Raw genomic sequence first — 26,269 nt, 5'->3', positions numbered from 1 at the left:
TGAAAATGAATACAATAATTAGTTTCAGCCCCAGTATAAAGAACCAAAACTAAAAGAAAAGGGAGGTACAGGTTGTACGATCATTGTTTTGTTTTTTAAGTTTAAGGACTTGCCCAGCAGGCTAAGTTCAGTATGGGGGGAAAAGATGTTTTATAGAAGATTATTTAGTAGTAATATGATTCAGAATTGCAGCTCAGTAGTAAATGGTTACCTGAATGTGGAGTCGGGTCAGTTTAGAGCTGACAACTTGAAATACACACTACTTGTTTGTACTGTTACTGCAAACAGGAGGCCAGTGTTTCAAATCAAGTTAGCTGGTTAATCATGAATGCTTTCAAATTAAATTTTTGAAGAAAAACTACTTAACTACTTTACTACTGCTTAGGTCAAGACCATCGACTGGTAAAGACTACATATCGGCTCAGATTGATTTAACATTCCTCTTCAAGAAGTTTCCAGGTTGTAATTGTCCTTACCTTTGGTGAATAGCCTGGAAACCAGAGATATCTGCGAGCTCTGGTTTTATTTGCTCTGGCAGATACGTGTGGTCACCCCCCAGCCTATATCCACGACGTTCCACTTCCGGGATTGCTCCAGTGCCCTCTGGAAATTCCGCCAGATGCCCTACTTTTCGGCTGGATGTCAGGATAGCTAGCTAGACTGTCCAATCTGAGTTTCTGTTGCACGACTAAAACAACTTTTGAACGTCCACGTTCCACCAAAACAAGTTCTATCTAGGCTATTTTGCAGCAACACCGGGCCTGCTGCCGGTGCTTAGTGCCGCCCATGGCTATTGTGATTGGTTTAAAGAAATGCCAATAAACCAGAGCACGTTTTCTCCCATCCCAGAATGCTGTGTGGACTAGCCAGACCCTCCTCCGCAGCGCTGTGAAGGTCCCCCCCAATAAGTAACAATTTGCAAAATACGTGACCATGTCAATTCAGGCCGGAGATACTACGGGGAGCATAAACCTAGCTTAGTGAAGAGTAGCGACGTTGATGCATTTTCGAAAACAACCAAGATAACTGCAGCTGATGTGCAACTTTTTGTTGAAGTGCTATTTTCAAATTCTGATGGCAAAGACGGCAACACTCGTTCACAGATATATTGATGCGACGCCATCACAGCTCATCCCTGCGAGCTGTAGTCCGTTTACATCCATCCGTCTGCCGTCAAGCCCTCTGCACACGTAACGCTGCTCTGATTGGTTGTAGGTCTATCCAGTCGCGTCTCTTGCATTTTGGTCTACGGATGTTGATAACGCCCCTCGGATATCGACAATGAACTGAGAAGTTCTAACTTGCATTTGCCATTTGGTCTGGCGATGCCAGGCTAGTCGATAATGGTACACTAGGAACAAAACAGAAATGAGCTCATCGCTTTTTGTTATTTCACAGAAACTGACACCAAGACACAAAGACTGTTTAACACAGAACAGCAAGATGCACATGTGTCTATTCCTGTCAAGATGGTAACATCTCTGTCCCGTCTTTGGAATAAATATGGCAGGATTGCAAAAAAAAACCAATTTCTGTCATTATCAATGCATGATTTTCTTCCAATTAATAAGTGTATACAATGCATAAAAAAAGCACTCATGCCTTCAGATTTGTCTGAAAAATACTACAAAACAAATCTAATTCAACTTACAATAAAAACCAGAGGCATAGAAACGCAGCAAAACTTCACATCTGAGGAGCTGAAACCAGTAAATGATTGAAATAACCCATTGTGGCAAATGACAGCCTAATTTGTCATTTTCTTTCCATCAACTAATCAATTGACGGAAGATTGCTTCAGCGGTAAAACATAGCGAACATAAAATCGGTCAATGTGATATTGTTCTGCCTTAAAGAGAGCGAGACAATGGAATCAATAACATGGTGTTCAGGTCTGACTGACTCTCTCTCAGGATTCTTATCTGCTCTCTGACAGCTCAGCCACGGTGGTGAGTAATTACTCAGGGTCAAGCATACTCGTGATCTCCAAGCAAGCCCTATTAAGAGTGTGTGTGTGTGTGTGTGTGTGTGTGTGTGTGTGTGTGTGTGTGTGTGTGTGTGTGTGTGTGTGTGTGTGTGTGTGTGTGTGTGTGTGTGTGTGTGCGTGCGTGCGCGTTGACAGCCCTACTCAGGCTGTGACTTAAATCTAGTCTGATGGACCGTTGGCTAGAAAGGATCTTACAGCTTCTTGCAGGTTCATTTGAACTAAAACACGGCGATCAAATCGGGACGGTCAGAGTGGACACCTACGAGTCCTGCATGGGTCCAGTTCAACCAATAAAAGACATTTACCTTGCACAGCAGCTGGTTTAGTGATATCACAAGATCATGCGAGAGTCGCAGGAGCACATATCACACGGAAATCCATCTTGCCAGGCTTCAAGTACTGCGTTTGTGTCTGAACTAACAGCTTACCGAACCAATCAGCGTCCGGTGAGGAGCTGCTGGCAGCTACCGTCATGGTTTAGGTGTGTGTGTGACGGCCGCGATTGTTCGTTCAAAAACGACAATGGCGGGGCGTAGACAGATGGTTCATCCAATCACCTGCCAGGTATTTTTTTGAAAGTGCCTTTCCTGCTTCAAACAACTTCCAATGGTGGCTTCTCAGATGGTTCTGTGTAACACACCATCTGGCAATACGACCGCAGTGCTTCATGTGTTGAGAGGCAGATATACTTGCTTTTTATCTACGCGTTAGCATTCGTTAGATGGCTGCCACGCGTATCTCAAAAGGAACGCATCTTTGGAGCGTAGGTTGTGTACGTCTTCAGAAATTAACGCTACGCGTCCGCAAGATGCTATTCAGAACATGAAGTATATCATCTGACAGGCAGGTCAGCAACTGTTCAACACTCCAGCCCAGGAGGTGGCTTCCGATGTCGGCCAGGGATGATATGGCCCTGATTTGCCCCCTAGTGGATATATATATATATGTTTAATCCTCCACGTACACGCAAAGTACACAGGCAAGTGAACAATGCCGTTCGCATTGTTAAAAAGGAAGTATATCAGGGCCTTAATATGTGAGTTTTTTTTGTGATTGTTGCGGGCAAAAATCCTTGATTATGCAGCACGTTTTCTTAAAAAATGCTATGGAATATGCGGGATATTTATGCAATTTTATGCAACCCTTCCCCTAAGTTACTTTGCCCCTTGTCAGGCTGTAACCATGCCCGGAAACCCACAACCCAACCAGTATCCATTAACAAAGGGATCTTCAACAAGGGGTCCGTGACCCCTTAGGGGGTCCTCAGAGTCCATGCAGGGGGGCCTCCAAATTATTGTTATGTTTTTTAAGTTTTTTCCAAAAATTAAAAAGTCCTAAAATTAATCCAACATATTATCAAAAATGAATCCCCACTGATGATAGGTTTACTGGCCTATAGGTAAGGATGTCACTAATGCCATCCCCAGATACAGTGTAAGGATTCACAGTGCTACATGTATGTTTAACATTAAAACATGATATATAAAATCATGTTAAAAATGAACAGCCTATTTTAATATATTAGTATTCTATGCAAAAAGATATGTATAAAAGGTTTATTATTATTATATTTTATTATCATATACATGTTATTGTAGGCCCAGTTGAATATTCCATTTAATTTTATACAATATATGTAGCATGTGGTCCCTGCTCCGTCTTTTTTTCAGTTAAGGGGTCCTTGGCTTGAAAAACGTTGAAGACCCCTGCATTAACAAATATAGCCTCTGTTTACCTGGCTTGTTGGCGCACACACTCACTCGTAGAGCTCTGGTACACCTGCAGTGTTCACATCAACCGGTGCTGTGGCTACAAACACAAAGCTTCCTATATATTTGAATGATGGCGATGAAGCGCAATGAGACAGTCCAACTAAAAATATGACTGAATTAAGTGTAGCAGAAAGTCTGTCCATAGTGCTTCAGGGGGTTTGAAGACGTGCCCACAACAACAAAGACTATCTGGTTTCTACATAGACAGCAGATGCTGCTGGTTTCTGCGGGGATGTTCTAAAGCCTGGCGTTTGGATGATTCACTGCCTCTCATCTTTTTCAGTTACTGTTAGAAACTGCTGATTTGGGAAAAGAGGACGGAGCCGGAAAGGCCTCTTCTCTGCATCGTTTTGTTGCACTTGTTAAGACAGGACAGCTTCCCCTTTTATGATTCCTTTGGTTTTATGGAGGTTAGTGAACTCAGCACATTGTTGCATATCTCTGCTCAAAGACAATCTGAAAAAAGGTCATATCAGCAAAGGGTAATATAAACACTTCAGTGGATGGAACAAGGCTTTTTATGATAATTTATTTTAAAATCCCCACCAAAAGGTACACATTGGGTGATGTGGGGAAAAAAGGATGTATCTATTTTAAAACGAGAGAGAAGCTAAGGGTTTACCCGTTGATTCCAATGTAGTTGAAGCCAGCAGTGTCATTCATTTGGTAGTTAATGTATTATTCTTGTTATATGACTATTATTTTTAGAAGACATTTTCTTTCTTTCTTTCTTTCTTTCTTTCTTTCTTTCTTTCTTTCTTTCTTTCTTTCTTTCTTTCTTTCTTATCTGAATTGAGGGTATGAGGTTAGAGGTTGTCACTGCGCAGATTCCAATGCACTCTGAGATAATATTTTGTCATACAAATTAAAAAGACGACTTTGTAGAGGGAATTTCTTCATTTCCATTTTGCTTAACAGTCTGACTATCTGTGGCTTTTAACGGCTCTGTCAATCAGAATGAAAGCTTCCTGTCTCTGTCTCACTCACTCACACACACACACACACACACACACACACACACACACACACACACACACACACACACACACACACACACACACAAAGACAAACACCTGCCACAGCAGTTAATAAAATCAAGGTCTAGCTAGCACCACTAGTCAGGCAGTAACACACACACACACACACACACACGTCTGTAAAATGTCTTTGTGATCGATTATAGTCAACGGATGCTCATTACACTAACACACATACACACACACTGACACATGCACACACCATATGGCTGCAGCTGTCCAAAGACTAGAAAGCTTTTAGGGTGGGGGCAGACAAAGGGAGCAGGAGGAGGAGAGGAAATCCTTTCTTTGTATTTATCTATTTAACACTCTTCTCCCCGCAGCTCTCCCTCTCTCTCTCTCGTTTGTCCCCTGGTGGGTAATAAGGGCTAATCCACTTAAGATGCCTCTCTCTCTCTCTCTCTCTCACTCTCTCTCTCTCTCTCTCTCTCTCTCTGTCTGTCACCCAAACATCCCACATACGCAAACACACACACACACACACACACAAACACACACACACACACACACACACACACACACACACACACACACACTTTATTCTTCACACCCATCTGCCACTGTTCTTAAACTGGGTGTGTGAGTGGGAGACAAAGAGGGAAAGATGGAGGAAGGGAAGGAGGGAATCCTTGCCTCTCTGTCTCCTCAGCAGCAGCATCTTATTGTTCCTGATGACAGTAGGGGTGAGAGACCCTCTCTCTCTCTCTCTCTCTCACATACACAACACAACACACACACACACACACACACACACACACACACACACACACACACTCTTCAATAATAGATATGCAGCTCCACCCTCTACGTTTCCTTACCATGACTCAGGACTGAGGCCTCATTTAAAGGAACAGCACACCCTACTCGTTGGGCATACTTTTTACTGTAAAAGTCAGGCAATTACAACTGTTGGCATACTGTATGACCAATGAGGGAAAAAATTTCAATATGTCAGTAACGCTCGGTTCTTACGTGTTCGACAAGTGCAGCATTTATTCCACTGCGGCTTAAAATAGCGCCGTGCCAAACAAATGCATCATTTACTCCTGGTTCAGTAACATTTGCTACAGTGCCCAGTTTGGTTTAGGAAATTAGCCTTTTTTTTTTTAAAAGAATGAAAGTATATATTGGTGATTTATTTTTTAAGATCTTCAGTAGGAACATTTAGGCTTCGGGCTGAGTGCCACAGGAAGTCAGAAAGTATTGAGAGATTAACCAATACTTGTTGGTTTCGGTCTTTTAATGGGATTTGTTGAAAATAACTAAAATATTAGATATGATCAGATAGATCGTTTAACTAGCTCTGTGTAGTCCTGAGCGCCATCCGTTGGGAGTGCTTGCCAAACTAGTAGATAATGTGGACCAAATTAGAGCATATTGAGCTAATTCAACAGTAATTATTTCATTCATAGGGCATACCAAATTTAAGAAATATTAACCCATCATTACATTACATTTATAATTTTATCTTTAACCATTATCCTATCTTACCTTTATCATTTAACCACGTGGGTTTGACCCCAAAACGTGCAAGAATCATGCAAGTACATCATCCTGTACCGATGACTGGACGATTACACGTACAGTTACACCCCTACAATATAAAATGAACACAACCATGTCAACATAAGATCAATATAAGAATAAGATATATTCACTCATATACTCATATCCAGAAATACGTATATACAATTGCTAAAACTGAAAATGGGCGTTAACAAACTGAATAAAATAAAAATCTACTGTAAAGAAATATCTTAACAATGGGCGCTAGGGTGCTAGTTAGGACTCTTGTCCAAGTTTTAATATTCTGGATATGATGTTTACATGGAAGATAAAGAAACCTAGTTACTCATCTGTCCAAATACATAATTTCAGGTTCATGAACGGAATGTTTTGACTACTTAACATCCAGCCGCTCTCTCTCTCTCTCGTGTCTGTACCGGCAGGAGTTGGAGAGTGAACCCTGCATTTATTTCTACATTTACCGCTCTGCTGGATTTGCCTTCATCTTATCACCGATAATGAAAGACCGGAGCAATACTTTAATCAAGCTCAAAACTGTTTGGACAGTCTGGACTGAGCCTGGTGGATTCTGGGGCTGCACCAGCTGCATTAACTGTTAACTGACAGATCATACAAGTGAGGGGGATAAGCTCCGTACCAGAGCTGCTTTAAGAAATTACATTTTAATAACCTGGTATTCCCAGATGGTACAGGCATGTCCCTGCTGTGCACTGCATGCATGACATGACGATTTCCGTTTGACTCCATGGCAAATGAAGTGTACTGATCTGCCACGAACTAAGAAAAAAGTCAAAGAAAAAAACATTTCTCTGCGACAAGAGCTTTTTTTCTGGAAACATGTCAACACCACAAACTGTATACAATTCAGCGCTCCTAAAAGTGTAATGAAAAGACTGCAGCGTGTACGTTGAAACTTTAGGTGACTACGGGTATATAAGAGGCTTGTTCTCATTTTTGCTCATTATTAATAGATGGGATTACGAACATTAGCTGAAGAATGCTTTTACAATTCAATTTTTCTTTCTGCCTGGGCCAGATGTGCACTGTTAAAGGGGAACGCCACGGATTTTTCACATCAAAGTCTGTTTACAGGACTTAAGGAGAACTTTTGCATATATGAAAAAAAGGTTGTATGAGCTTTTTGTGGCTCCAGAGGGAGCTGCCGGAGTCTGATAAATTGTGCATCGGTTGGGTCTGAAGACTACAAAACAATCTGTGCATTGAGTTAGAAAAAAAGTGAGCTTACCAGACATCTGCAGCCCGCTCCTCAGGCTATGGCTCGAGGCTACATTAGCCGCAATTAGCATGACACATCTGAATCCCTTACTTTGCTGTTGAGTTGCATTGTGAGTAATGTAGGTGCTAGGTTATGACCAATAAGAAGATTGCGCGCACGATATCTCTTGTTCTGCTGCAACGATTTTGAATGTTATAGGACTGCAATGCTAAATTAGCAGAGTACTCTACTGCACATTTCACTTTGTTTAATTTAAAGAAAAACACTTGTGATTTTCTGAAACATGGCAAAAATCTCTTCTGTGAAAAAGGCCAAATTTTACAGAAACATGGACCCTATATTTATATGCTAGCAGGCAGGGCGGGCTGCCTATAACTTTACACATATGAACTCTAATTTTACATCATTTCAAATGCTTGCAAAAACGACTTTCGTTTGCAAATTCTCTAACAGGCATTAAATCCACAGCAGCACCCCACGGCCTCACACACGTAAACAAACCAGCATGCAGCTAGTTTGGTACAGCCTTATTTGAAGTGTGTTAAGCCCGCCTGCTGCACACCTACATGAGAGCAGATGGCGTTCAGTGAATTGACTGTAATGGAGTCTGTTAATATGTATTCATGGCAGCACATGATCAGAGGTGTCAGTGTAAGTGCTGGCAATACTAGTGGATTAGCATTAGTCCAAGTAGTGTTACCGACAGCGTGATCTCATTAAGCGTATTTAAACAACAGCCTTCATCATTAGCTTTAATGCTGCTGCATGAACTCTGTAATTGATTTTCATAACAGACGGCCAAACTACAGTTTGGTGAGAGTGGGATTAACAATGCTAAACCCTACTAAACAAAATCACACATCAGTTTTACAATTCATCCAATCTCTCTCTCTCTATCTATCTCTCTCTCTCTCTCTCTCTCTCTCTCTCTGAGTTTCAGTGTTTATATTGCAGGTTAATCTGGCTCTAAGTCTGGAGGAAGCAGTGTGTGTGTGTATGTGTGTGTGTGTCTGAATCAGAGTGAATTAATGGATTACTGGTCATTTATCCATGTAAGGTCTCTGTTTGCAAAGCACTCACACATACACTTGTCCACGTCCATCCACAGGCTACACAAAGTCATTCTTAGGTGCCCTACACACACACAAAGAATATATGTAATGTCTTTCCTTCAGTACTAAAAGAAACCTGTAATAATAGAAATGAGACTTTTCAGGCTGCAAGCTTCTCCTCAGGGTGAAATAAGGTCTCTCTTTAGAGACGTTTCAAGTTTGTTTTCAGAGTGAAATAAGATCTCTCCCTAACATGAAATTACGTCTTACTATAAGGACTTATATCAGGAATCGGCGAGACGTAACCGACCCACATTAGATACAGTTTCTTCCTCATTGTCGTTATAAGATTCATTGTTTCCTGTATCAGTTACATTCATTCAGTCACATAAAGCCGCTGACTCTGTTTTTTTGGCATCACGTTACCTTATGTTAAAATGGTCCCATTACCTTCCACGCAGTGAGGTATGCAGACTTTAAATTTGGGGGTAAGGGAGCACCTGTATCGGATCTACTCAGAGAGAAGAGTAGGAATTTCTGGCACAGCTTCAGCTACTTCCAAGGTACATGGAGAAGGGAAATAATCTGAAGAGGTCTGATTGGTACTCGGCATCTGCAGGTAAACTAAATTGGGGTATTGGAATCAGTGTCGAAAAAAGATAAAAGTTGGAATGTTGATCTTACAACATGTCATCCGATTACGTCTAAAAGGCCATCACAGCCTCCTCCTCGGTGCATCCCAATGGTTCCCCAATATATTTCAAGGAACTCTCATCACTTTGAAGTCTTCAGTGTTTCCCACACAGACTAATGTGTGGCGGTGCGCCACACAATCAACACCGGCCGCCACATATTGCATTTCGTTATTAAATTTAATTTTTAACGCTATTTAAAACATGCAGCGTATTCGTTCAGCTGCATTTCCTTTCCCTGCTCTCCTCCGTCTCTCGGTCACTCGTATCTCTCTCACATAGGCCACACACACACACACACACACACACACACACACAGCCCCTCCCCTCCGTGCACACAGCGGTTGTTTCCATGAAAACACGAAAAAGACAGCTGGGGAAATTCACAAGTTCACGAAAGGTTGGTATCTGGTAAACACCTTTACACAATCATACATTAAAAAGTGCTATAAAAATATTTTATTTTCTGAATACAATGTTGTCAGTGTGTTAATGTTGGAGTCCCGACCCGACTCTTAGCAAACAAGCGATTGTGCCCGCTTTAGAAAGTTAACTAGTCGCAAGCTTGCGGTAAAATGCAGTTGGGTTGTCGAGGTCAAAACACTACATGTAGCAGCTGTGAATCAAATAGACTTATTATAAATAATGTTATGTCGTTTTTTTACTCTTACACTGAATGTTTGCTGCTTCAATCCAAGTGAGTATTGAAAAGTATTTTCCGTGGCTGAAAAAGGCCCGTGTTGAGGATGAGGACCAGCCTGAACCGGAGGTATCAGTCTGAAACGGAGCTCAACAGTCCGACCAGTGGAATTAGTTATGTTATTAATTGTTTACAATATTTTCAGGCTTCAACCAGTGCTGCTCAAGCAGAAAGACAGGGTCACTGGGAGAGAAAGAGATAGATTTGTTAGGCAATAGGCATTGAAGAAAGAGTAAGAGAGGAGGAGAGCATCCAGCAGCGTGTACTCCTCCAGTTTTTGATACTTGATTGTTTCACGAAAATAACATTTAACGCCCTCCCTGCCACAAATTGCTTTCTAATCTGTGGGAAACACTGGTCTTCATGTGATGAATTGTACCAATGTGGATAATTGCATACAGTTTTGGACAGTCTCTCCTCAATTCATTCGCATTCATGGTGTTCCACTCAGGTGAACAGACGAAATAAGTGAAGAAATAAAAAAATAAAAAAAGACCATGAGAGAAAAGTTCAAACTCTGCATCACACCTTTCCACGCCTGGGGACAAGTGGGCATTATTGTTATCTTATCTTACTGAAGTTGCCAGAAGTGCCAAATTAATGTTGGACTGCCGCCAAAGCCGAACCTTTTTTGTCTTTACTAAACATCTCCATGGCTACAGATTTACTCATGGCTTTTCGGTAGATTCGCTGAGAAAAGGAACTGTAATTACTTGCTCATGCACACACAGTGAGTGTTCGCTTCACTCCTCACAGCTGGAATGTGAAGAGCACACACTGAGATTCAATCTCACGAGAATAAGCAGCTATTGATGCCAATCGGTAACAGTACGAAGAAAACACAAAAAGATTTTTTTTTTAAACTTTGTATTTCAAGAGAGAAGTCATTAAAATATTTCAGCCTTAATGTTACTCGGGGTGTATGGTCTTAATCCCCCAGCATGCCTGTGTGAGGATCTGCTGCGCTTCACCTGTTTCTAACACCACAAAAGACCGGAATGACATCGCTAGCTCCTGCTTGTTTTGTCTGTTATTCTGATAAAAAAAAAAGAGAAAATGGTGATTTAGCGATGTAGCGTAGCAACCGCTATTGACAGACAGCTGGCGTCGGTTGTCTGATAAACACTCAGACACTGCTCTCTGATTGCGTGCGAGTAGGTATGAATGTGTGTCACTTCCTGTTTCCGTCTGATAATTTAGGATCCTATTTATAAGCTGCTGATTAGCATAACATTGGGCAGCCGCGCCGCCTGCACTTTCCTGTGTGTGTGTGTGTGTGTGTGTTGTGACTCTTTTTTTCAAATTTTCAAATGTGTCTAATTACCGTTTAATGTTTTTTCTTCTCTCAGCACTTCCACCATTTCCTATACATACAAAATTCAAGTACATAAATATCACTTTTTCAAAACACTAACTGCCTCAGCCATATACTGGGAAGGAAGGAAGCCTAAATTAAAACACAAAATAAACACAAGAAAAATCCACTTGATTAGAGCTTTTCAAGCTAATATGTAAATGGTGGAAACTTCTACAAAGACCTTTTATCATCAGGCAGCCACAAGTCTGTGGAGGCTGGGACACAATGAAATTGTTGAGCCAAGTATACTATAAGTTCTGATTTGGGTGTCAGTTTGGCTGGTGTTGACACTCAATAAAATCAAACAGTTTGTGGTGTTAAATGATGCTAAGTCTTTGTTCACCAATATAGTCGCAGCCCATAGTTACATTAAAATGACTTTCAAAAAATGTCAAACTGAATTGGCACCCACCGTTAATATAGCATGTGTGAGTTCATGTCTAATAATAAAAAAAAAGGGCGAGCTGTGAGCAAGAATGATTTAATAATCCAGTCGATCAGGTTTCAGCGCAGAGCCAGCGGCTCGGCTGAAGTTGACCTCACTCTCATGAAGTTCTCTCTCCTCCAGCTATCTTAGTCCTTGCTGTCATTGTCTCTCCATCCACCATTTCATCCGAGTTTAGTGTTTTTCCTCCATTTCTTCACCTTTTCTGCACAAATTGCAGCATTAAAACAAAGCAAAGATGATTGCTTTTTGGAGGGAAGTTTGTTTTGAACTAAATAGAAGATTATCATCCATTGTTCCGTCCTCCTGTATTTACTCATTCAATGTGCTCTGTGTTCTGTCACAACTGAAAGAAAACTGTATATACAGTATATTGGTGGAAATATGTGCGGGGTGCTGCAGTAGGTGTCTCAAGGATTAAAGATGTCAACCAATCTCAAATCCACACAGACACAGACACACACACACACACACACACAACACACACACACTGAAAACAATACCAGCATTGCTGTTGCGGCTGGTAACCTGTTGTACAGTACGTCATTAGCATCAACAGTCTGACGAGCTTGATCTGTTTTCTAATATAGTTTAGTTTTTACCTTTGCCATACTAACTTCAGTGTGTTTGTAAATGCCATGCACATCTTATGTCACATTATTATTATTATCCTTCATTGTGTCACAAAGGAAGTAAAGAGCAAAACAAGCAGAATGCAAAGTGTGTAATATGAGGGTTGAATCCGTGCTAAAAGTCAACATCACAAACTTGATTAAACATGCGCAGAAGCATCATGCAAAGAAACATGACAAAGTTGTACTGTACAAGGGAGAAGCACTATTGCAGGAAGAGAAGTGACCATGAGGCTCCCATGTCATTACTAAGTCTGACAGCACTCTGGATAGACTGAATTCAGCTTTGCAAAAAAAAAAAACAAAGCAGCAAGGAGGATTCCAGGACACATGCAAGAGAAGGGATGTTAGATGAATGGCAGGTGGATTTAATTCTATGAGACAATGTCAGGGACGTGGAAACAGCTGGGTGCAGTCTCAGATCGTTATCAGTATTGGCAGATACTCAATAATGTGTAATTGGTTTCAGGAATGAAGAAGTGGTACGGGAGCATCTCTAATTTCCTCTGTGCTAAAGTCAAAGAAACATTCAGCTGATGGAGATAGATCCCCCTGTGCTCCGCTCTCACAGCTGTTCAGACACAGTGGTGTATTCCAATGTGTCGGGTAGCTTTGTTTGTCGTTTGTTTGTTGTAGACAGAAATCATTTCATTCTGCTCTTTTATGTGAATAATGTTCTAAAAAGAAAGTGTCCTCTACCTCTACAAAGCCAACACACAGATTAAAGCAAGACACTGGTGCATATTTCAGCCGATGCTGCATGTGTATTTTAATACAGCCTAAAAAAAAAACTGAAAGGAGAGGGGAAAGAGGGAGGCATGCTTTAAGAGACCTGGGTGTTAAATCTTGCTGCACACCAGGTGTGGAGGCATTATTCTTTCTTCAGATATGAGATAAAACATTTTAATGGAGCCTCTTCACAGCACTGCAGCCGCAAGAAAATATGGACATTATGAAAAAGACCACGTGAATATGATAGCTCCCTGCAAAAAAGATCAGCCATCCCTAAATGTTCAGCCTTTGGGACACACTATGCTGTGTTATATCATGTCACTTGACATCATTTCATACTTGCACTGGTTATAAATGAAGTTGGAGTAGTTTTTCTAACACAAAATCTGCATTGGAAGGTTCACTTCTAGCATAAACTAGTGCTGAAAACAAAACGCCCTCATACCTAAACGACAGAATAGGTCGATGGCCAATGACTCCCATAATGACATATGAGCGTTCTATTTAACGCCACAAAATGGCCGACGGTGGCTGTTTACAACCTGTAACTGTTACGTGTGACCGCAAATGGCAGTTTTAATAACGTGATGGCTCTATTTAAGGTAACAGCTGAAGTTTTAAACACGTAGTTAACGTTGTGAAACGGAACTAGTTAAGTTTAGGCAACAGAAATATAGTTAGTTAGGGTTAAAAAAAAAGAAAACATCAACCCTATATCACGGAATTAGGTCTGTAAAACAGAAACAGTAAAACAAACACTTGATTTTTGATTTCACACCAGACACAACAACAAAATTCCAAATGTTTGCTTCTAAAACCAAGGCGTTGCTGCATTGTATGTATCTACAGTACATTCAAGGAAATATCCAGCTGGCAGTTCTCAAAAAATGCCTAGTTGACCGCAGAGGTCAGAGGAGAATGGCCAGACGGGTTTATGCTGAGGGAAAGGCAAAAGTAAGTCAAATTAGGGCTGGGCGATAGGGAGAAAATCAGATATCACGATATTCTTGACCAAATACCTCGATATTGATATTGCGGCGATATTCTAGGGTTGACAGTTGGTACAAAATATCTTCACACTTAGATTTTAGATAAATAATCATCAGTAATGTGGACATAATGTCTACGTTGGGAAAAGGCAAATAATAGAACAGCTAGAAACAGTCTGGTAAGTTCAGAAGAGTACATCACTTTACTGTAATGCAGCCTTTAAAACCAGTAAAAGACAACACTTATGCCATATTACGATATTACGATATCCAAAATCTAAGACGATATCTAGTCTCATATCACGATATCGATATAATATCGATATATTGCCCAGCCCTAAGTCAAATTACCACTCATTAGAAGCGAGGTGTGCAGAAGAGCATCTCTGAATGTAGAACTATGAAGCAGAGGAGCTACAGAAGCTACAATTGGCACAGGCTCTCCAAAATTGGACAATACAGGATTGGACAAATGCTGCCTTGTCTGATGAATATCATAGGGTCAGAATTCGGCGTAAACAACATGAAAGCATAAATCCATCCTGCTTTGTATCACCTGTTTAGTTATATGTGGGGGATATTTTCATGGCACACTTTGGGCCCTTTAGTACCAATTGAGCATCGTTTAAATCCCACGGCCTACCGGAGTATTGTTGCTGAGCATGTCAATCCATCCATCTATCCATCCATCCATCCATCCATCCATCCATCCATCCATCCATCCATCCATCCATCCATCCATCCATCCATCCACAAAAGCTCAAATCATCTTAACACTCATGTTGTCTTCCCGTCGACCACGCAGCCTTTTGTCATTCTGGGTCAAAATTAAAACCTTTTTTTTCCCCCAATGTTTTGGTCGTCTTTTTCATCACTTTGGTGGCTTTTTTGACGTTCTGAAGTTTTTGTCACTTTTTCCGATGTCTTTGTCAATTTCTCGAAGTTTTTCCACAAGTTTTTCAAAAGCATTTTTGTCACTTTTTTCAACCTTCTATCAATTGTTTTTCATAATGCTAGAAAATCTAATAAAATACCCACATTAATTGAAAGTATTGAATTGATCATTTATTTTACACTAAAGAACGTTGTATGGAACCATCCACCTTATTTTTTTGGGACAATTTGTTGAAAGAAACCCAAATTTTTGATATAGACACTTTATGAAAATGGGTCAAATTTGACCCGAGGACAACAGGAGGGTTAAACTGGTTTCTTGAACATGACAATGAGTTGGCTACACGGCCTCCACAGTCACCAGGTCTCCAGTAAAGCACCTTTGGGATGGGGTCGGAAAGGGAGATTCGCAGATTCGTGGATGTGCAGCCGACAAATCTGCAGCAACTGTCTGATGCGGTCCTGTCACTGTGGACCAAAATCTCTGAGGAGCGTTTCCAGCACATTGTTGACTCTATGCCACGAAGAATTAAGGCAGTTCTGAAGGCAAAATGGATCCAACCCGGTACAAGCAAGGTGGCACTAATAAAGTGACCGGTGAGTGTATATAAATATATGAAATCCGGATAACATCATTCACGGCATTAAATAATAATACTAATTGTTAGTTGAAGCCCTGCAATGAACCACAATATTGTCAACACATCACACGAAACTGCTGGATAATTCAACCCTAGTTTTTAGATTTGTGTTTTTGACATGCGAGGAAATAGAGGTTTTAGCCATCCCCAGAGGAAAATCACCAGCAGCAAAGTAATAAGAATTGAGAATAAAAATAGCAATTCAAAGCCTCTCCAAATGTGTTTAAGAGCAATTTAGCAAACAGCTGTTGAACAAGCTGAACATAAACTTGAATATGAAAGCTAATCTCAGTTTTCTCTCCAGAGTCAGGCTGTACCGGTCAATTCATTTCAATATTAATATACATTTTTTTAACCAGTTTTGTTAATTGGGGTTTTATTTCCTCAAGCATAGTTGACATTTTTGTTTATCAAATTGTCAGAAATAACAGGAACATGCATAGACTTATGTCCTGTCAAATCAGGTAACACAGGTAACACCCCCCCCCCCACACACACACACACACACACACACACCTCCCCCCTGCCCCCACACACACACACACACACACAAAAGGCCCATTCTGAGCCAGGAAAACCCCCTGTATATAAATACTACAATACCCATGAGCCTCAGAGCTATATAGTGCTATAGAGAAGATGTCAGACACAGTTCTACCATATTCAGAAAGCACTGATGCGATCAAAGACACAAGACTACACCTTGAGTAGCAGGACTTGAGCTTGCCATCAGCAGCGTTTGCCCTGATAACTGGTTTGTTTCCTCTATCAATGCGCTCTGGGACTCACACTTGACTTCCCTCCTACAGCTGTTGTACCTTTGACCACATTTCAATGAATCCAACTTTTTTTTTCCAGCACAGCGTCTCATTGTTTGTCCGGATGAGTCAACCAGTAGATTTTCCATGTCCATTTGCTGGAGATGTTCCAACTGACAGTCATCTAATATTATGGGAAAAACGAAGACGAAGAAGAAGAAGAAGAAGAAGAAGAGCACAAACAGATCCCTCTTACTCTAAACAATACACACAGTGTCTCACTGTGGGTGTGTGGGTGTGTGTGTGTGTGTGTTTCTGATTTAATAAAGCACCTTGGCAGGACTGTTCATGATAAAGTTATTGAACTGAATTACACTGACAGAGAGAGGGAGTCAGGGTGTGTCCCCCTCCAGCACCGCTGCATACTGTGTATGTGTGTGTGTGTGTGTGCGTGTGAAACATGTCACCAATGCGTCACCAGTGTCCTAAATTTATTTTATTATTATTTTCCACGTTTCTCTGTCTCACACACGCACTTGAATTCATATAACCCTGGGATAACATTACATGACATAAAGCATAACTGAATGCTTAATAACACAAAGTGTTTTCCTGCATGCTTATGGTCCAGGCGCACGTGCACTGTTCATACAATTTGTCACTTAATCGACAAATAGACAATTCATAAAATAAATCAATAATAACTCAAGAGTTAGGGCTGCAACTTAGATTTTTCTTCATAAATCAATCTGTCGATGATTTCTATCATTAATCAATTATTCCTTTGGCAGAATGTAGGAAAATGCTTCTCACAAGTTCCCCCCAAGAGTGCAATGTGACATTGTTATTCGACCAACTGTCCACAACCCAAAGATATTTAATCAATATTCATATATATATATAGGAAATCATGTACAAGTAGCTGGAGCCATAGTTTGTGTTTTTGATTGATAAATGACTTAAAAGATTAAATGATCAGTGTAGCTTCTGATGGATTTTCTCTTGTTCTTACTAACTGATTAATCCGTTAATCTTTGTAGCAATTGCAAAAAAGCAAACAACAACAACCAAACATGATCTGGTTTCAGCTTCTACACAGTGAGGTTCTTTTCTGTATTTCAAATCCGAAGACAAGACAGAATAAGCAGTTTAAAGACACGATTGACAAGGAGATTAATCAATGATGCCAGCTGTGTGTTTAGCCATTATGCTCTGGTAGAAGTGTCAGACACACACACACACACACACTCTCCATCATTATATCCTGCAGACAACAATATAAACACTTTCTCTCACCTTCTGACCAGGAATAAACTGTCATCTGCTGCTTTTTAACTAAATGCATCAGTGTATATGACACACACACACACACACACACACACACAGCCTGCTTGCTGAGCTCTACAAAGCTCTACATAAATCGTAATTTAGTCGCATATTGAACAGATTTCCAGGAGCTGATCTGATGTCATTCCTCCATGATTCCTCTTTCCTTTGTAGAGACTACCAGCATCACATGAGCTCACGATATTGCATATGCACACACAGAGACACACACACACACACACACACACACACACACACACACACAGACATCTATAGGCTACAAGCACTCACACAATCCCACTGTAAATGCAATGTAAAACGTCAAATATCGGCACGCAGAACCGCATTTATCGTGATTTTCAGCTGAATTGTAACGATTCCCTGTTCGATTCCCATGTAGTAGGCTATAGTGCCTGTGTGAGAGCACGCACGCCGCGCACACACACACACACACACACACACACACACACACACACACCAGATTTCTAGTTATTTTCTGCAGATTTATGCTGCTGCTGCTGCTCCACTTGGTTCCATGTGCTGGTTCAGACGGCTCCTGGTGACATTCAGCACACTTCAGCCATCCTGCTCTTGGCTCTTCCTACCTGTTTTGTAGAAGGCATCAGTGTCGGGGTCGCTGGGCGCCTCCTCGGCCGCTTCTGCAGGGTTCATGTCGGAATCCGGTTCAATACAATCCACCGACAAAGAGAAAGAGACAGAAATAAAAGCCCCTCCGGTCCGGAAAAAAAAATCCTCGCTTGTCGTTAGTCCTCACATGTTCTCCGTTTCCCTCTCTCTCTCTCTTTCTCCCTCCATCCCTCCCCTTCGCTGGGTTTCTTTCTTTCTGTCGCCCTCTCGGTTTGTTTGGCGTTTCAGGGGCTGGCTTCGCTTCTCTCTATTGTTCCCGGTCCAACCTCCCTCTCTGCTGCTGTCCGCCAGGGTCTCTCTCTACCTCCCTCCCCTCTCTCTCCCCCAGCCGTGCCTTCCCTCTCCTCCCTCTGCCTCTCTCTCTCTCTCTGCCAATTCAAGTCATTGACCTTTATTAGCAAGGCATTATGTGTGTGTGTGTGTGTGTGTGTGTGTGTGTGTGTGTGTGTGTGTGTGTGTGTGTGTGTGTGTGTTGTTTAAAAGCATTTAAATAATGTATTGTCAAACAGATTCAAACAACAATTTATGATTATGTTTTATTATTATTATTATTATTATTATTATTATTATTATTGTTGACTTTTTGTCCTGATGGTGGCGCCAATGTAACTCCAAATGATAAGAGTTCATCCTCTGGGGAGTGCCAGTAGCCTACATGAATTCTTATAAACACATTTATTTTAAAAAGCAGCCTATTAGAATTTTTAAATGTATATTCATTCTTATACCAATCTCTTGTATGCATTGTGTGTGTTGTATGCAAACTGCTTCATCCTCTTACGTAGACGTAATTTACAGTATAAATAATAATCCAAACCGGCCGGTGCAAACTGCCCCAAAAACCTATTATAATTTCCTTTACATAAATAAAGACATTTGAACCATACATTGATGCAGAAAAGGCACACTAGAATGCAGGAAATGAAGTGTCTACATTCAAAATTTCAACTTTGCTCAAAAGTGGAGATCTCAAACACCACCCCTCCCACATGTTGAACCCAAAGTTACGCCCTTGCATCTACCTCAGTGTGAATAGTAGGCCTATGCTTGAGTTTTGTCTCTCACATGCATGTACACTGTAAAAAGTGCTTAGTTGTATCAACTTAAAATAACGAGTGAACGAGTTGCATTCATTATTTTGAGTTTTAACAACTCTTTCGGGATTGTGCTGCCAACGTAACGATAATAGTTGAGGGTACAAAATAGCTAATACTAGTTAAAAAGTTTTCCTAACAACTATGCTAAGTCTTTACTACTAATTTAACTAAGTTTTTATAAGAACTAATATCAACAGGGAACTTGCAATTATAATGGTCAAAACAAAGCAATGTTTCCAATCCCTTGGACAAAAATATTTATAAAATAACATGTATTGCTGACAAAAAAAATGAAAAAAAACTTTTTTCCAATGTACAACACTGTGCAGGTTCAAATGTTCTGCTGTGGTTTCCTCTGCGCAGGTTCAGTGAACTGGACACAGTAAAATGTCTAAGTCTAAATGTCAGGCCTGTGATTGGCTGGCGACGTGTCAAGGGTCACCTGACCTGCCCAATAAGTGCTGGGACAGCCGTCAACAACAGAGCACATGGCACATGATCAGCAGGTTATGGTAATGGATTGATGGTGTTACTGTAGTCCAGGTCTCAGAGGCACAGGGAAGTTTTTTTTTTTTTTTTGGATCAGGTCCAACCAGTACTTGAAGGCACCTGGAAGATGCCTGACGTCCATATTGTATTTGTACTGCTGCTACTTCTGTCTACCCTGCACATAGGACACTTATTAAACACTATGTCTAGAGGGTGTCATGTGATGCACAGATTGTGAATCCCTCTGAAACTATTTCATGATTTTGGGCTATATAAATAGCCTAAACCTGACTTGAACAGAAACATTATGAATCGTCCTCTGGAGACCATGAATCGCCACATAAAGTATTTATCTGCTGATTATAGCTGCTGGCTGCGGAGATAACAAGAATTTGGATTTCAAGATAAACCCATTTATTCACAGCGTACAGCAAATAAAAGAAAACTACAAATATTGCCCAAAGTTCTTCACAGAGAAATGTGGAAAACATTTCAAATGGGGATGCACCTGCTAAATTACTGAAAAAGACTAAATAAAAGCTTGACATGTAGCGACTCAAATGCAGCTGTTTAAATAGGGCTCTTGAGATGGGACAGTAAAGGGTGAACTATACAATCCAAATCTCAACATGTTGAGCGAGTGTCTTTGTATCTGTTACAGAAAAACATTAGAGGTACGATGACAAAATATCAGGTACTTCAGCCGAACAGCAAGAGGCAGAACGTGACTCTGTCGCCCTGGAGTTGACACACACTACACCAAGAAGCTTTTCAAGCGACTCGTTCCATTTGCATTACGAAAGCACAAAAATGAAGTTCTTACTAAACTGTAACCTTGCTGATACAATAATTTGGAGAGTGTTTGGCTGGTAGTGATGCAGCTGGAATGTAATGCATGCTCCATTAAGGTCCACTTTGTCTGTTTGAAAATAGAGTGGAAGCTTCTCCACAGCAAAACTCCACTACTGCATGTCACTTGTTATCCAGACATCTTAATTCACATTTTTTCCCTCCACGTATTTGGACCACGATGAATAGCAGCATCCACTTAACACAACAGCCAAATGGCCCCTTAAAGCTCCATTAATCAATATAATATATATATATATATATATATATATATATATATACATATATATATATACGGTATGTCATCAAAGAATCAATTGTGAACATGTGAAAAGGAAATGATTTTTTACATTTTTAGCGTCTTTTGAGCAAATGGTTTAGGTTTTACTGCACATTTACTATTTGGTTCATTCTCAACAATCTAATTAACCCAAAGCTTCAATATTTTAACTTTAATATGCTACCTGCCCGGCACCGAACAGCAGACAAACAAAGGAATTAGTGAAGACCAAACTAGAGCTAAAAGGAGAATCAAATTGGTGTGCATTCGTGACGTGGCTGCTAGGACACAGGCAAATGTTTGCTAACACATTAGCCCAAGCAAGGTTGTGAGACTAAAATATAGGAGTGCGTCAGCCTGTTATTTTGTCCAAGCTGCGTTTCATTCCACATGAGTTAATGTATGACGTCTGCTGAGTTAAGTCTTTGACATAAATCCAATCGTGTTCTCCTGCTCCAGCTTTAGAAGCTGGAAGGAGGAGGCTGCCTGTACGTTGGCCTTCGTCCAGACATAACCGTGTTTAACATGCCTCTTTCACTCCCTTTGACTCTTCTCCTCTGGTTTACCTGCCAGGGTGAGCTCTCCTCCTGTCACTGAACACTTCACCCTATCAGCATGGAGGCCGTATGCAAGCTGTTCCAGTGTCTCTGTCCTCTCACTGTGTGCTGCTGCCATCTAGTGGACACTATTGCACATAACGGCTAAATCATTGTATAATGTTATTGTCATATGATTTTTTTTTTTTGTCCAACTTGACAGCCCCAGAGGGCCCCATTACTCTAAAGCCCTTCTCAATACACTTTTAATGGATGGTTTGGTTTTGTTCAAAAAGTATAGACTTGTTGCATGCTTGCTGACTTGTTCAATGACAGGGACAGGCTACAGTCGCTCAGGACAAGTGGTCACGTTGTCAAAAAGTTGATAAACCCCTCAGCAGGACTGTGCGTGTGTGTGTGTGTGTGTGTGTGTGTGTGTGTGCGTGTGTGTATATGTGGGCTTGTTTTACTATATTCGTGGGGTCCAAAAAACGGGGAATACAGTATACTTCTGGGGTCTGCACAGCTTTGTGGGGCTAAAATGCTGGACCCCACAAGTTTAAAGGGCTGTTTGAGGGTTAAGACTTGGTTTTAGGATTAGGGTTAGAATTAGGTTATGGTTAGGGTGAGGGTAAGGGTTAAGGTTAGGCATTCAGTTGTGATGGTTAACCCTTGTGTGGTCCTTCGGGTCCCAGTGACCCAAAGGACCACACAAGGATTATGTACTTCCCTTTACTTTGTTGAGAATTGCTCTCTAAACCCTGTTTCTTGTAAAGTAAGTAAGTAAAGTTTATTTCTAGAACACATTTAAACACAGTTTAAGCTGACCAAAATGCTGTACAAACAAGAACTAAGGTGCTGTATTTACCCTTGTTTAGAGAGCAATTCTCAACAAAGTAAAGGGAAGTACATAATCCTTGTGTTGACCTTCGGGTCACTGGGACCCGAAGGTCAACACAAGGGTTAAAGTTAGGGTAAGGGGCTAGGGAATGCATTATGTCAATGACGGTCCCCACAGAGATAGTGAAACAAACATTCTGTGTGTGTCTGTGTGTGTGTGTGTCTGTGTGTGTGTGTGTGTGTGTGTGTGTGTGTGTGTGTGTGTGTGTGTGTGTGTGTGTGTGTGTGTGTGTGCGTGCGTGCGTGTGTGTGCGTACAGGTTTGACATTGGTTGACATCTTTAATCCGCACTCCCCTGTTAGTTTTAAGGCACCTGTTCCATGAGGTCATGTAATTCCCGGCAAAGCTCCGCCCAACTTCAACCACAGCAGAGGTCTGATTGGCCGGAGTCAAAACACCTGCGAGGGTCTGCAGGGGTTTCAATGCACTAACAAGCAAAAATGATCACACACATTTACAATAAATCACTAAGACAAGACTGGAATCACCCTTTTTCACTTTTAGGCGTGTCGCAGTAAGAAAAGCCCAAGTGTTTTTAAAATAAAATGAATGATGGCAGAATTCTACACCCATATCATTTACTGAGGTAAAAGTAGCAACACCACAATGCAAAAACACTCTTACATACAAGTAGAAGACCTGCATTTAAAATCTCACTCAAGTAAAAGTACATATATAGCAACACAATGTACCTAAAATACAGTAAAATTGTCCCCTTCTGAGTGGTATTCTGTACTACATTAATACAGATGTTCAATGTGTCTCTGACTGGTTACCAACCATCCCTCCAAAGGGTCACAAGATACATGTGGCATTGTGAGATGATTCAAGGGAAGAAAAAAACAAAGTTCTGATACACACATTTGTATTCATATTCTGATTCTAATGTTCTAATCTTTGCTTTTTTGGTGAAGAGTTTTACATGCCTGGCATCGCGTAAATTAATTGCAAATGCCTGAGAAAATGCAACATGAGCTTGCAGATTAATCTGGTTCCCATGCTAGAGCTTTACCTCTACAGTAATTTAAATAAAACCATCTGATACATTTAGATGGGTCATCACAGTCGGGTGACTCATAGACATCTTAAGTGGTACAAAGGCCCCCTACTGCTTTCATGTGTGTGGCCACTTACCAAAAACGGTTGGGAACCACTGGTTTAATATAATGATGCGTTGTCTTTTATGCGTGTATCATATGACTTTCGGCAGAATCTTAAACCGAAAAATAAAAAGGAACTAACACCTGTCAAACAAATGTACAATAGCAAAGTAAAGAGTGCAATATTTGCCTCTCAAATGTTTTGGAGTAGAAGTAAAAAGAGGCATACATTTGTAGTTACTTTCCACCACTAGCAACACGTGTGCTTTTCCTTTCAGTCCAAATAGCTGCTGTGAAAAAGTCCTGCTGTACACAAGCAGCGGTGGAGGATGCATTCAGATCCTTTACTTAAAGGTGCTGTAGGTAGGACTGTGAAGATCCAGGACTTAGCCAAAAAATGTGAACATAGACAACGTCTCACTTCCTCCCCCCTTCCCACTAAGGCCCAAAACAGTCTCCTAAGCCCCTACATACACATAAGTACATGAGAAGTGATTGACACGCAGTTAGACACCCCCTCTGGCCATGATTGGTGCATCTGAACAGGTAGCCGTGGATTTTTGCAAATCGCACTACAGGCTGTAGGGGGTGCCAGAGCTGGAGTTTTTTTTAAATGACCTGCTTCGTGTAGTTCTACTCGAACATAGGGTCAGTTTCAGCAAATATGACAGAAAGTTAGTTTCGTAAAAGTACTAATACCATGGGCTCCTGGGTGGCTCACCTGGTAGAGCGTGCGCCCATGTACAGAGGCTGGGTCCTCGACGCAGCGGCCGCGGGTTCGGTTCCGGCCTGCAGCGCTTCGCTGCATGTCATTCCCCTTCTCTGTCCCATTTCAGCTGGAAACGATCCAAACAGTTGTGTCAATCAGCTGAGTGTTTAATGGTCTAATCATTTCAGCTGGACATGTAGGCCGTTATATTGTTGGGTAGTCTAATTTATAATAAAACGTCATATTTCATAAACTATATGTGTTTTGTGTGGAACAATCTAAATTTGTAAAGTAACTAAATCTGTCAGATGAATGTAGTGGAGTAAAAAGAACAATATTTCTCTCTGAAATGTAGCGGAGTAGAAGTAGAAAGTGGCATGAAAAGAAAAGACTCAAGTAAAGTACAAGTACCTCAACATTTGTACTTGAACTTGCACTTAGTTACATCCCACCGCTGTACACAAGATCACCTCTCCACACTCGCAGCTTTTAATTAAGCTAAACTGTGAAGACATGAGATGTTTTTCCACGATGACGTGATGTTTCTCTTTGGCAGCTCTTTTGTCTGTGTTTGACGTTGATGGAAACCACAGCGTGGCCGTGACACAGAGGGGAGAAGCAGATGTACTGGGCTGGCTGATTCACTCGTCCCAGGCAGCGGTCCCTTCTTCCTCCACTTCAGAGGGACTCTAATTGGTCGGTTGTTATCTTAATATGTCTGCAGTCTGACAACGCTCACATCTACTGTATAACAGTCTCCCTTGGGCACACTTTTCCCCATTGTGCTTTCTTTTTTCTTTAAAAAAATACAAACTAAAATAAGGCGAGATGTGTCTTTTGCATAAACACGGAGCGCTTTGGTGCCTGTCACCCACCATCCAGCCTCTCCCTGGAAAATATGCTGCTATGCTATGCCCTCAGGAGACTCAAAGTGACATTTCCACTGCTTCTTTCTGACATTCGCCTCACAATGTTCTTATTATTTTTTACTATTATTGGCTTTATCTTGAAAAATAACGACGCAAGATCACATTTCCCATGGCTTTATATGTCAAATCTAAATCTAGGTTAGGCAATAATAGGATTATATATGAACATTGAGTCCCGCTGCCCCCCCCATCCACATCCCTCTGCCCTCTTCTCCTGCCGTTAACAATGAGTAATATCTGGATATATATCTATATATATATATAGATATATATCTGGATCTTTCAATACTAGTGGAGCCTCGGGCTAATCTGCAATATGCCATTATTTCCTCTGTGGCTGACTACATTCAAAGAAAACACAACATCACTTCTTGTAAGCATCTCAGACGTGATGCTCTAATTAATAATTTAAAGTTAAATAATAATGTAAATATCTGGGTACGTCTGAGAGAGAGAATGATGCAGCCTTAGTGGAAGTATAGTACGTGAATTCATTCTAAAATGGTCTCATCTGCCGCTCATCCAGATCTACATCAAAATACATATACTGTAGAGAAACAACAGGATAAAAGCAGCGTATTGTGTTATTCAAATTAGTGGAATGCTTGATGAGACATGGGCGTTTTTTAATATTGAACAATCTCATGATGATAAAGTGTTTAAGCCAGAGATCTTCAACAGGGGGTCTGGGACCACTAGGGGGTCCTCAAGGTTGCTGCAGGGGGGGCACCAAATTATTATTTGATAGTAAAAAAAAAAAAAAAAAAATATATATATATATATATATATATATATATATATATATATAAGTGTGTGTGTGTCTGAAAATATACATTAACATGAATCCTTACTGTTCTAGAGGTAAGGTAGCCATCCACAGATACAGTTACTGTTCCACATTTTAACATTAAAACTATATAATATAAATATATGAATATGTCAACAATTATTTTA

General features: G+C 40.8%; 1 protein-coding gene across 3 annotated transcripts in view; it reads right to left on the bottom strand.

Annotated features, from left to right (window-relative positions):
* kalrna (kalirin RhoGEF kinase a) overlaps positions 1–18,696 on the bottom strand; it is a 189,886-nt gene extending 171,190 nt beyond the window's left edge. For all 3 annotated transcript variants that reach the window (XM_039818007.1, XM_039818008.1, XM_039818009.1), the window contains exon 1: positions 18,384–18,696. In XM_039818007.1, the coding sequence (XP_039673941.1) occupies positions 18,384–18,450 (67 nt within the window). In that variant the 5' untranslated portion in view covers positions 18,451–18,696. The remainder of the gene's footprint in view (positions 1–18,383) is intronic.
* Positions 18,697–26,269: the final 7,573 nt, after the last annotated feature.

This window comes from Perca fluviatilis, chromosome 12, assembly GCF_010015445.1.
Source record: "Perca fluviatilis chromosome 12, GENO_Pfluv_1.0, whole genome shotgun sequence".
NCBI classification, from domain to species: domain Eukaryota; kingdom Metazoa; phylum Chordata; class Actinopteri; order Perciformes; family Percidae; genus Perca; species Perca fluviatilis.
Note: the sequence above shows the minus strand (reverse complement) of the source record. Positions and strands in the feature narration are given on the sequence as shown.